Source organism: Schistocerca piceifrons, chromosome 4 (genome assembly GCF_021461385.2).
Source record: "Schistocerca piceifrons isolate TAMUIC-IGC-003096 chromosome 4, iqSchPice1.1, whole genome shotgun sequence".
NCBI classification, from domain to species: domain Eukaryota; kingdom Metazoa; phylum Arthropoda; class Insecta; order Orthoptera; family Acrididae; genus Schistocerca; species Schistocerca piceifrons.
The window spans coordinates 419086487-419098787 of record NC_060141.1 but is presented as its reverse complement, the minus strand read 5'-3'; the positions used below and the strand labels follow the sequence as shown (position 1 = coordinate 419098787).

Here is a 12301-nt window from a genome sequence, read left to right as displayed (position 1 = left end):
TCACAGCTTTCAGTAGAATTAGGTGACTGTGCTTTTGCAAGAATTTTCCCCGATTGGGGGAAATTCTCCCACTTCATGGGTACCTCCAGACAGTGTAGAGGATAACTTATGTAAACGATATATTTAAAATTTTCTTAAATTAATATGTGTGTCTATTTGAAATGACTTTTCCAAAAAGAACTGTCAGGAAGAACATTGCTTCCAGTAAATCATGGTTTACAGAAGGAATTAAAATTTCTTTCAGGGCTAAAGGGGGATTTCATGTCTTTTAAAATAGTATCAAATGATACCTTTGCAAGACATTATAGTAAACCGTACCTTGAAGTTTTGAAAATGGTGATGGGCAAATCCAGGACCTTAGACGTTAAATCTGAAATTGAATACTCGAAGAACAAAACAAAATCGATTTGGAACATCATTAAGAGAGACCGTGGCAAGAGTAATAGGAATGACAATACGGTAAAGATAAACTGTAATGATAAGATTGGAAGTAATTCTGCAGCAGAACATGTAGGCTGTAAGGTCTCATTAAATACGGCCATGAATGTGTTACAATGAGCTGACCACAACATTTAGGACCACATTAATATAGCTCCAGCCACAATTAATGAAGTTAAAATATAATCAAGGGACCGAAACCCAAACTACCACAGGTATTGTAAACATTTCATCTAAAGTTGTAAAGTGCTGTAGTGATTGTATATGTCAAGTGCAGTGTCATATTTTCAACGAATCTTTGTGGCAAAGTACTCTCCCAGAGAGATTAAGGTTTGCTATTGTGGAACCACTTTTTAAGAAGTCTTCTTTCATTCCTTCTTTTGCTACTGTGCAGGGTCGGCAGGGTTAAGGACGGATTTGGCATGGTGAATTTTAAGGGGTGACCAGATGCTCTTCCTGCCGCCACCCCATACCCCCCTGGGACGGAATTAGTGTACCCCAGCTGTCTGCGTCTAGTGTAAATCGTGAAATAGTATGAACGAGTTTCAAATGGCTACGAGTCGTGGAACAGAGGCGGGACGTGGGGATCAGCCCAGTATTCACCTAGTAGGATATGGAAAACCGCCTAAAAACCACATCCAGGCTGGCCGGCACACCAGCCATAGTCGTTAATCTGCCGGGCGGATTCGCTCCGGGTCCGTCGCGCCTACCCAAGTCCTGGAAGCAGCACGTTAGCGCTCTTGGCTATCCTGGCAGGTTCACTTTTTAAGAAGTGTGCCGAAACTAATTTATTCAACTAACATCCCATATCTCTGCTACATTGTTCCTCGAAAATATTAGAGAAACGCATTTACAAGAGAACTATAGAACACCTCAGATTCACAACACCCTCACCAAAGTCGATTTGCTTTCCAAAACACAGATCAATAGAGTAGGTTATTTTCTCTCTCACAAATTAAATTTTTGAGTCTATAAATAACAAAATGGAATCTTTTGTAAGTTGTCAGAGGCTGTTGAATGTGTAGACCACAACATTGTCTTAAGGACAGCCAATTTTTATGGTTTTATTGGTAGTACGTGTGGGTGCATTCAGTTTTATTGTATGGGTGTGTAAGTTCGTAGTGTTTTCCATAAGTGTTGCAAAAGATACACATAACAGAGACTTTAGTCATCCATAGCATGTTCTTTAAAATTTACAAGAGTCTGCCAACGATACGGTAACTTTTCTATTCCGTGGCTCTAGAAATCACGTGGTTTTGAAGAGAAGAACTCGTCGAGCCACGTTCGGAGCTCATTTGCATCTAGGGAGGAAGTTCCTTGAAGGTTGTTCGATAGAGAGTGGGAGGTTGAAAATCTGAGGGTGCAAGTTCAGGTGAACAAGGCGGTGTGGAATGACTTCCCAACCCAAATCCTGCAAAGTGTTTCTTGTCAGTCTAGCAGAATACAGGCGAGTGTTTTCATGAAGTAGCATCACTTCATTCAGTCTTATAGGTCGTTGTTCTTGGAGAGCATCTGTAAAATGTCCAAGTCTTTATCAATAAATGTCAGCAGGGATGGTTACACCTCGGCGAAGCAGTTCATAGTACATCACACTCCAGGTGATCCACCAGATATGTAACATTATCCTCTGTGGATGCACTCAGGTCTTTGTATGGGGAGTTGTCACTTTGTTTGGGCTCAGCCATTCCTTTCTTTTCCTTACATTAGCATAAAGACACCATCGCTCGTCACCTGTAACAACAGTGGATAAAAATGTTTGTTGCTGTTCACAAGCCAGTTGATGATGAGCAAGCAGAAATGCACATACGGCCGCCTGCTAATTTCTGTGATTTAGGCTTAAGAGCATGAGGTGCCTGTACACCCGATTCTTGACCCTTCATCATTGCATGCAAATTTCGCTCGATGATGGAATGATCACAGTTTATCACATTTTCCATTTCTTGGATCATCGTGGATTAATGCTTTTAAACAATCTTAATTTAACCCCAAACGTCTTCCTGAATGTGGAGAGTCACTAATGTCAAAACCATCCTCCTTAAAACGAGAAAACAGTTTTCTTCCTATGCTCTGTCCAATGACATTATCCTTATACATAGCGCAAACGTTTCCGGCTACCTCCACTGCTGACACCCCTCTACTGAAATCAAACAGAAGAATGCCGGAAATGTTTCCGATTTCTCCACTTGGCACTCCATTTTCTACCTTCTGCAACTCCACTCACTATCTCCAAATGACAAAATGACAATATGTAAACTATAATAGCAACAATCAGCTAGAAATGAAAAAGACAATCGATAAATAAACCCATAGCAATCAGAGCACCAGTATACAAAACAAAGCGCTACAGACTTGTGCACCAACCTAACACCCGTACAATAGGAAGCAGAAGATGATAATTAATGGTTACTGTTGGCTGTCCTGTTTCATCTGACTGGAGCACATTACGGGCGTGGAGTGCACACGGATCCATTTTGTGGCCTTTACTGTTTCTTATCTTTATCAACAATCTTCCATTTTGGCAAACAATGAGAACAAATTTACTGTTTTTGCTGACATCCATACTATTCTGCTTGAAAGACGAACAATCAGTTAACTAGAAAATAAATTAAATGCTATGCCTGTAGTCATCTTATATTTAGTTTAAGTATAGTGGATTGAAACCAAATATTGAAAAAACACAATACATGCAATTTATGTATCTCAGCAAGTAATTGATGAAATCGATTTGAACTGTAATAACTAAAAAAATGGCACACTGTGAACCTTCAAAGTCCCTGGACATTCTAGCTGATGACAAGTTAAATTGGCCTGGGTATATTCTAGACATTCAAATAAGACTCAGTGTGGCAATACATAGCCTATGTGTAATTAAACCTTTTGGTTATATGAATGCTAACAAAGCTGCTTATTTTGGCTACTGTCATTCTATCATGTCTTATGGTATTATTTCTTGAGATAATCAGTCTTTCTCCATACAAATTTTTATTGCACAAAAGAGAGCAGTTAGTCACATTCATACAAGATATTCCTGGAGAAACATGTTCTGTAGGCTCCAAATATCAACCACCACATCTCAGTACCTATTTCTTTGATGATTTTGCTCTCTAACATCCATTCTCTTTTTACATCTAATTGTGGATACAATTATTACAATACAAGGTCTCAAATGATTTTCGTGTGGATCTAAAATAGTCAAGTTGTTACAACAAGTTATTCACAATTCTGTCAAAAAACTTTTCAATACTATTCCTGCAGATATTAAAGCCCACATTGTTGTTAGTAGTAGGGCAAAGTGTGTACCAGTACATTTAATGTGGGAGGCATATGTTCAGGGACAAATATGATTGATTTATGAACCCTTCCCCCTTCCCTTAACCTATTGTTCTGTTAATTGATTTATGGCCCTTTGGGTGTTGATGTCAATTACATGGCAAAGAATACACTACTTATTTATAATATTCAATTCGCAGCGGTTGGATCTCTCTTTTATTTGGTGGGAAAAGCTCATCTTTCTCTAGTGTTTTGGAAGACACAGCTCTTGTAAAATACCATGAACACGACAAATTAAACAGAGTGCTCTTTAGAGATTGCGCATACTGTCATGAAGCACTCATCACACGTAATTGTACTGTCACAGATCGCGCTAAATGTATCTGGCGAGGAAAATCCCTCCCGATCACGTCGCTGACTGCTAGGTCAAGTGCATCGCACCATGTACGCCACCGGTCAGGAATCACTGCAACTGCAGTCCTGTGCTAATCCTCCACAAACAAAGCATCAGGTAGCGGCATCCCTTCAAAATGTGATACCAGGCTCACTTCCTGCCTATCTCTTTCCCTCGCTCACTCTTGCCCTCTCTCTGTCTCAAGTGGTTGCTTCCTGTTTGTGTGAATCAATCTATGCAAAACTAAGATGACCTCCCTACTCCTCTTCCCTCTCATCCCACTTTCCTGCCCCCCTCGCCACTTATGCATACCTGGTGTAGGAGGTTGGTACATCCCTTTGTTCTCTCACTTCCACTGCTACAGAAACGCATAGCGGATAGAACAAAGACGTTTGAGAACAGGTAGGCAGCGTCCATCTTAGTGGTATTGCAAGCACTCACACACCAATCCGACCCCTCTGCAGATTGCTTATGGGTACAGCATGCAAATGAGCTGAAATTTGAAATTTTCTTCTACCTTGAACTTAATGGACTTCCTACCTAACTGTGCCATTATCCATCACTAGGAGACAAGAGAAAAAAATCCGGAATGGGGACGAGTAGGGTTTGGAGACTGGGCAGCTGAGAAATCGAATCCAACCAAATACACCAGTCCTAGTATCGACCAATAAGATGCTGCGAAAAACTGGCCACACACAAAGTGTATCGATTTAATTAATCAGTCAATCAGTCTGATGGAGTGAGGGAATATTTTCAAAAAGTCGACAGCTGGAGGTTACCAGGTATCCACTACTTTATTCAGTGTAAAGGTGGGGTTAGTGTGGCACAAGATGTACGCTGCCTGTTTGTTCTCGAATGTTTTTGTTCTATCTGTTACTGATTTCCATGACAGTGTAAGTGTGAGAACAAAGGGTTGTACTGACCTCCAACACCAGGTATGTATAAGTGGTGAGGGGGCAGGGAAATGCATGGAAGGGAGGAGGGGTGGGGAAGACATCTTGGTCTGTGTGTGTTTACATACATTGGTTCACACAAACAAGAAGCAACCACTTGCGACAGAGGGAGGAAGAGAGGTAGATAGAAAACCAGGAAGTGAGCCTGGTATCAAATTTCAAACGGATGCCATTACCCGAGTCTTTGTTTGTGGAGGATTAGAACGGTCCCACAGTGTGGCGATACTGACTGGTGGTTTGCATGATATGGTGCGAATGTCTGGGCAGTCAGCGATGTGATCGGGAATTTTTATCACCAGATTTTTTAGCGTGATCTGTGACAGTGTAATTATGTGTAATGAGTGTTTCATGGCAGTATATCTTAAAAAAGCTCTCTATTTAATTACTTGTTTTCGCTGTATCTTACAATACCTGAGTCTTCCCAAAACACCAGAGAAAGATGAGCTTTCCCCACCAGAGAGAGATCCAACCCATGTGAACTGAATTTTCGATATAAACAGTATATATTTTGCTACATAATTGACATCGATTTGAATTTCCTGTCATGAGATCCTTCCTCCCCAGCACAGACTGAGTCCTTTTCCCGCCAATTTGCAGATGGGGAAGGGATGGGGAGTGCTGTGTGGGAAGGAGGCCTGGAGGTTAATTAATTTATCGATTTAATTAGTTAGACAATTCATTTGATATTAAAAGTGTGCTTGTATCGGCGAAGGTATTTTTCAAAGGGGTGGGGGAGGAGGAGGACGAGGGAGCGACGTGTGATGATTTCTGAGAAGGTCATTATTTCCAGGAGGTAATAAGTCAACCCCCACAAGGTGCCACAAACAAATTAACAGAACATTAGTTTAAGTCGAGGGGGAGGGATTCATAAATCAATGAATTTTGCCCCTGAATACATGCAACACACACAAAGAAAATGCCATCGATGCACTTTGCCCTACTGCTAATGTCCCACCCACATTTATATCTAAATTAAGAAAATATCTTGTGCATATGTCTTTCTACTTGCTTGATGAGTACCTGCAGATTAATCAATGAATGTTTTTATAAATTTGTGATGTTATTTGTAATTATCTTTTGAGACTTCGTTTTTATAATGTGTTAGCCATTTAATTCGTCTTCATTCTTTAAGATAGTGATTGTATTAATATTATTTTTTCTGAACCTTCACTTAGATACTCACTAATTTGCTCCACTTTTGTTGTTATACATTTGATTTTATATCTTTATGGTGATGTAAATCTGACTCATTCCATATCTTATTGATTCATCACATTATGGAATCACAAAATTGGGAATACATAAATAAAAATAGAAATAAATTTCATTGAAAAGCTTTAAAAATGTATGTTTCTATTATGTCATTTTGTGTCATCTCTTGGGAAGAATCCAGCATTTACTTCTAATGGCTCTGTGGGTGTCTGTGTCTCTTGGGAACTGCTGTACCATAGTGCAGATTTTCATGTTACTGTAACGATGATTGCCTGCACATTCTGGAACGTAGTGTTTATGAGGCTGTCGAAATATGTTACGCTATTTAATTAAAAACAGGCACACATTTTCTATGATAAACACAGTATTTTACGAATGCGATGTGTCTATGCAGTTTAATGTGGTTTCATACACTCTCTCTATCTTTAAATGTCATTTGTATAATAACAAATGATTAAGAAAACTTGCTCTTACATACAGACCTATGGCCTTTCGACGTCTATTTATTTATTTATTTAATCTAATCTGATCTGATCTCACGTCCTTCTCTTATATCAGACTAAATTTTCACAAAACAGTACCTTTTTTTCATTATAGGTTCATTAGAAATAACAATTTTAATATTTAAAATAGTAACAAAATCATTTGAGTTTCTAAAGTGGTAGTGTGAGTAAATAATACTGGCTATGAACTAATAAATTTAATGCTGGCCATACTGGTACTGTTGCAGCTACTGCCACTAATAGCACTAACGGTGATAATAATAATAACAGTAAGGGTTCCAATAATAGCTATAGTGATAGTGACAGAAAAAAAATAGGTGTAGAAGATAGACGTTCTCTAATATACTGAGTTCTGTGGAAAGGAAATTTAAGTAGACTGCACATGATAAGAAAAGGTACTGCTAAAAGAGGAAGATCTGACATTTTTTAAAGTTTTTCGAGGAAATTTATTTTTATTTCAATTTATTCGTTACAAATCCATATTGTGATGAATCGCAGGGAGGTGTTATTATTGTGATGACTGGTGTACAAGGGTAGTGAGTGCGTACAATGGGGATACCAATTGTTACTTCAGTAGATATGTCTAGGGCATTCCCAGACGTTGCACATCGGAGAACGATCGAATCGAAACAGTCGTAATTTGTATTCCCTGATAGTAGGCCGCCTTCTCGGCTTTGCTACCTGTCGTGACTTTGTCTTGTAAAAAGTCGGCTGTGGCAGTACCGCAGTAGGGTATTTTCACAGGCCGGTTGACTGGCAGAAGCCAGAAGCATTGATGGCAGGATGCGTGTGCAAGTTTTTGTGGCCTGTTGGAGACCACTTGATCTAAAGCCCGGTCCACACGCAACGATCTGTCTGCGCAGACATCGGCGCAGATGTCTGTACATGCAAAAGATCGCTGCAAATGTGGTGTGTTCACACGACACAAACCCCAATCTACTACTCGCCCGCCATCTGTCTGTGTAGAAAAGAAATCAGTAACAAGCGACTACGCTCCCCTTAAACATCAAAAATTTAATTCACTTATTTTGAAATACAGAGATGGAGGAAGTTCTGTTGTGGTCTATGTTCGCAACTTGTGTTGCAAAAAACATCCAGACCAACCACAGGAAACAGAGAAAGCGGTCAAAATGGTGTAGACAGTGGCTGCTAAAGCGAAAGCAGTTTTCTTACGTAAATTTACTGCGGGAGTTGCAGGGCGAACCTAACGACTGGCGAAATTATTTTCGGATGGATGTCGAAACTTATAATTATCTCTTAAAGCTTTTAGCCCCTCATATTATGAGAAAAAATACTTGTATACCATGGACCTTGCCGTTGGTGGGGAGGCTTGCGTGCCTCAGCGATACAGATAGCCGTACCGTAGGTGCAACCACAACGGAGGGGTATCTGTTGAGAGGCCAGACAAACGTGTGGTTCCTGAAGAGGGGCAGCAGCCTTTTGAGTAGTTGCAAGGACAACAGTCTGGTTGACTGACTGATCTGGCCTTGTAACAATAGCCAAAACGGCCTTGCCGTGCCAGTACTGCGAACGGCTGAAAGCAAGGGGAAACTACAGCTGTAATTTTTCCCGAGGGCATGCAGCCTTACTGTATGATTACATAATGATGACGTCCTCTTGGGTAAAATATTCCGGAGGTAAAATAGTCCCCCATTCGGATCTCCGGGCGGGGACTACTCAAGAGGATGTCGTTATCAGGAGAAAGAAAACTGGCGTTCTACGGATCGGAGCGTGGAATGTCAGATCCCTTAATCGGGCAGGTAGGTTAGAAAATTTAAAAAGGGAAATGGATAGGTTTAAGTTAGATATAGTGGGAATTAGTGAAGTTCGGTGGCAGGAGGAACAAGACTTCTGGTCAGGTGACTACAGGGTTATAAACACAAAATCATATAGGGGTAATGCAGGAGTAAGTTTAATAATGAATAGGAAAATAGGAATGCGGGTAAGCTACTACAAACAGCATAGTGAACGCATTATTGTGGCCAAGATAGATACGAAGCCCACACCTACTACAGTAGTACAAGTTTATATGCCAACTAGCTCTGCAGATGACGAAGAAATTGAAGAAATGTATGATGAAATAAAAGAAATTATTCAGATTGTGAAGGGAGACGAAAAATTAATAGTCATGGATGAAGGAATTCGAGTGTAGGAAAAGGGAAAGAAGGAAACATAGTAGGCGAATATGGATTGGGGGACAGAAATGAAAGAGGAAGCCGCCTGGTAGAATTTTGCACAGAGCACAACATAATCATAACTAACACTTGGTTTAAGAATCATGAAAGAAGGTTGTATACATGGAAGAACCCTGGAGATACTAAAAGGTATCAGATAGATTATATAATGGTAAAACAGAGATTTAGGAACCAGGTTTTAAATTGTAAGACATTTCCAGGGGCAGATGTGGACTCTGACCACAATCTATTGGTTATGACCTGTAGATTAAAACTGAAGAAACTGCAAAAAGGTGGGAATTTAAGGAGATGGGACCTGGATAAACTAAAAGAACCAGAGGTTGTACAGAGATTCAGGGAGAGCATAAGGGAGCAATTGACAGGAATGGGGGAAATAAATACAGTAGAAGAAGAATGGGTAGCTTTGAGGGATGAAGTAGTGAAGGCAGCAGAGGATCAAGTAGGTAAAAAGATGAGGGCTAGTAGAAATCCTTGGGTAACAGAAGAAATATTGAATTTAATTGATGAAAGGAGAAAATATAAAAATGCAGTAAGTGAAACAGGCAAAAAGGAATACAAACGTCTCAAAAATGAGATCGACAGGAAGTGCAAAATGGCTAAGCAGGGATGGCTAGAGGACAAATGTAAGGATGTAGAGGCCTATCTCACTAGGGGTAAGATAGATACCGCCTACAGGAAAATTAAAGAAACCTTTGGAGATAAGAGAACGACTTGTATGAATATCAAGAGCTCTGATGGAAACCCAGTTCTAAGCAAAGAAGGGAAAGCAGAAAGGTGGAAGGAGTATACAGAGGGTCTATACAAGGGCGATGTACTTGAGGACAATATTATGGAAATGGAAGAGGATGTAGATGAAGATGAAATGGGAGATATGATACTGCGTGAAGAGTTTGACAGAGCACTGAAAGACCTGAGTCGAAACAAAGCCCCTGGAGTAGACAATATTCCATTGGAACTACTGACGGCCGTGGGAGAGCCAGTCCTGACAAAACTCTACCATCTGGTGAGGAAGATGTATGAGACAGGCGAAATACCCTCAGACTTCAAGAAGAATATAATAATTCCAATCCCAAAGAAAGCAGGTGTTGACAAATGTGAAAATTACCGAACTATCAGCTCAATAAGTCACAGCTGCAAAATACTAACACGAATTCTTTACAGACGAATGGAAAAACTAGTAGAAGCCAACCTCGGGGAAGATCAGTTTGGATTCCGTAGAAACACTGGAACACGTGAGGCAATACTGACCTTACGACTTATCTTAGAAGAAAGATTAAGGAAAGGCAAACCTACGTTTCTAGCATTTGTAGACTTAGAGAAAGCTTTTGACAATGTTGACTGGAATACTCTCTTTCAAATTCTAAAGGTGGCAGGGGTAAAATACAGGGAGCGAAAGGCTATTTACAATTTGTACAGAAACCAGATGGCAGTTATAAGAGTCGAGGGACATGAAAGGGAAGCAGTGGTTGGGAAGGGAGTAAAACAGGGTTGTAGCCTCTCCCCGATGTTGTTCAATCTGTATATTGAGCAAGCAGTAAAGGAAACAAAAGAAAAATTCGGAGTAGGTATTAAAATTCATGGAGAAGAAATAAAAACTTTGAGGTTCGCCGATGACATTGTAATTCTGTCAGAGACAGCAAAGGACTTGGAAGAGCAGTTGAATGGAATGGACAGTGTCTTGAAAGGAGGATATAAGATGAACATCAACAAAAGCAAAACAAGGATAATGGAATGTAGTCTAATTCAATCGGGTGATGCTGAGGGAATTAGATTAGGAAATGAGGCACTTAAAGTAGTAAAGGAGTTTTGCTATTTGGGGAGCAAAATAACTGATGATGGTCGAAGTAGAGAGGATATAAAATGTAGGCTGGCAATGGCAAGGAAAGCGTTTCTGAAGAAGAGAAATTTGTTAACATCCAGTATTGATTTAAGTGTCAGGAAGTCATTTCTGAAAGTATTCTTATGGAGTGTAGCCATGTATGGAAGTGAAACATGGACGATAAATAGTTTGGACAAGAAGAGAATAGAAGCTTTCGACATGTGGTGCTACAGAAGAATGCTGAAGATTAGATGGGTAGATCACATAACTAATGTGGAAGTATTGAATAGGATTGGGGAGAAGAGAAGTTTGTGGCAGAACTTGACCAGAAGAAGGGATCGGTTGGTAGGACATGTTCTGAGGCATCAAGGGATCACCAATTTAGTATTGGAGGGCAGTGTGGAGGGTAAAAATCGTAGAGGGAGACCAAGAGATGAATACACAGGGCAGATTCAGAGGGATGTGGGTTGCAGTAGGTACTGGGAGATGAAAAAGCTTGCACAGGATAGTGTAGCATGGAGAGCTGCATCAAACCAGTCTCAGGACTGAAGACCACAACAACAACAACAGAGAAGGGCAATTTCTCCTAATGAACGGCTGGCGGTAACATTAAGATTCCTAGCAACAGGAAGTAGCTACAAGGATTTGGAATTTTCAACTGCAATATCAAAACAAGAGTTGAGTGAAATAATACCCGCAATTTTTCAATTAGAGCATTGTATGCTGCTGTCTTTTTGTCTCAGTCACTATATTCTTTAACCTTAATCTTCCAGAAACATGGGTGGTTTCTATATATTTCAGTGAATTCACTTACAAACTCTCGAGAACACTAACGAGTGTCAGTCATTTTAATGCCCTGTGCGCACAAATACAAACACTAGACTGAACAAACAGTTGTTTCGCGCCAGATTTGCGGCGATCTCCTGTCCACACGCACCAACTCGTCTGCACATATGTGGTTTGAACCCACAGATTTGAGATATTTCGCTCAAACCTCCAACTCCAACTTCCAGGTCTGCACACACCTCAGGTTGGTGCAAATCTTCTGTCCACACGCAACGATCTGTCTGCGCAGATGTGATGTGCGCAGACATTTGCGCAGACAGATCGTTGCGTGTGGACGGGCCTTAATCTGAGCACAATTTCGATCTATCGTTCTCTTTGCTTGGTTTTGCTAACATAAATTCAAAATCGTCTGCGAGCCTGGGTCTTTGTTTACATTATGTGAAATGTCATAGGTGTAAGAATTAATAGCTCCAGGCCACTGCAATAGTAGAAAATATGTGAAAACGAACGGATTGTTTGACAGTTTATTTCTCAGAAGTAAAACTGCTCCATCACAACAAATAAAGTTGATGCTTTATTGCCAAGGTATGATTTGCTTCGGATAAAGCTGAAAGACTGCAGTTTGTTTTGATTTTAACACAGAAATGCCGCTTTTAGTTTCCCAGCCTGGTGAGGAGTAACTGTTTGTGGCTTATTACTAGATAATTCGTAATTGTTCCAACGTGTAGAAT

At 40.2% G+C, this 12301-nt stretch overlaps 1 protein-coding gene across 3 annotated transcripts in view; it reads left to right on the top strand.

The window, feature by feature from the left end:
- The first annotated feature begins 11955 nt into the window (after nucleotides 1-11955).
- Nucleotides 11956-12301, top strand: part of LOC124795017 — a 237859-nt gene continuing 237513 nt past the window's right edge. For all 3 annotated transcript variants that reach the window (XR_007016637.1, XM_047258782.1, XM_047258781.1), the window contains exon 1: nucleotides 11956-12155. Coding sequence is in view for 1 of the 3 variants with exons in the window: in XM_047258781.1 (XP_047114737.1) it covers nucleotides 12140-12155 (16 nt within the window). In the remaining 2 variants the exon portion in view is untranslated. The remainder of the gene's footprint in view (nucleotides 12156-12301) is intronic.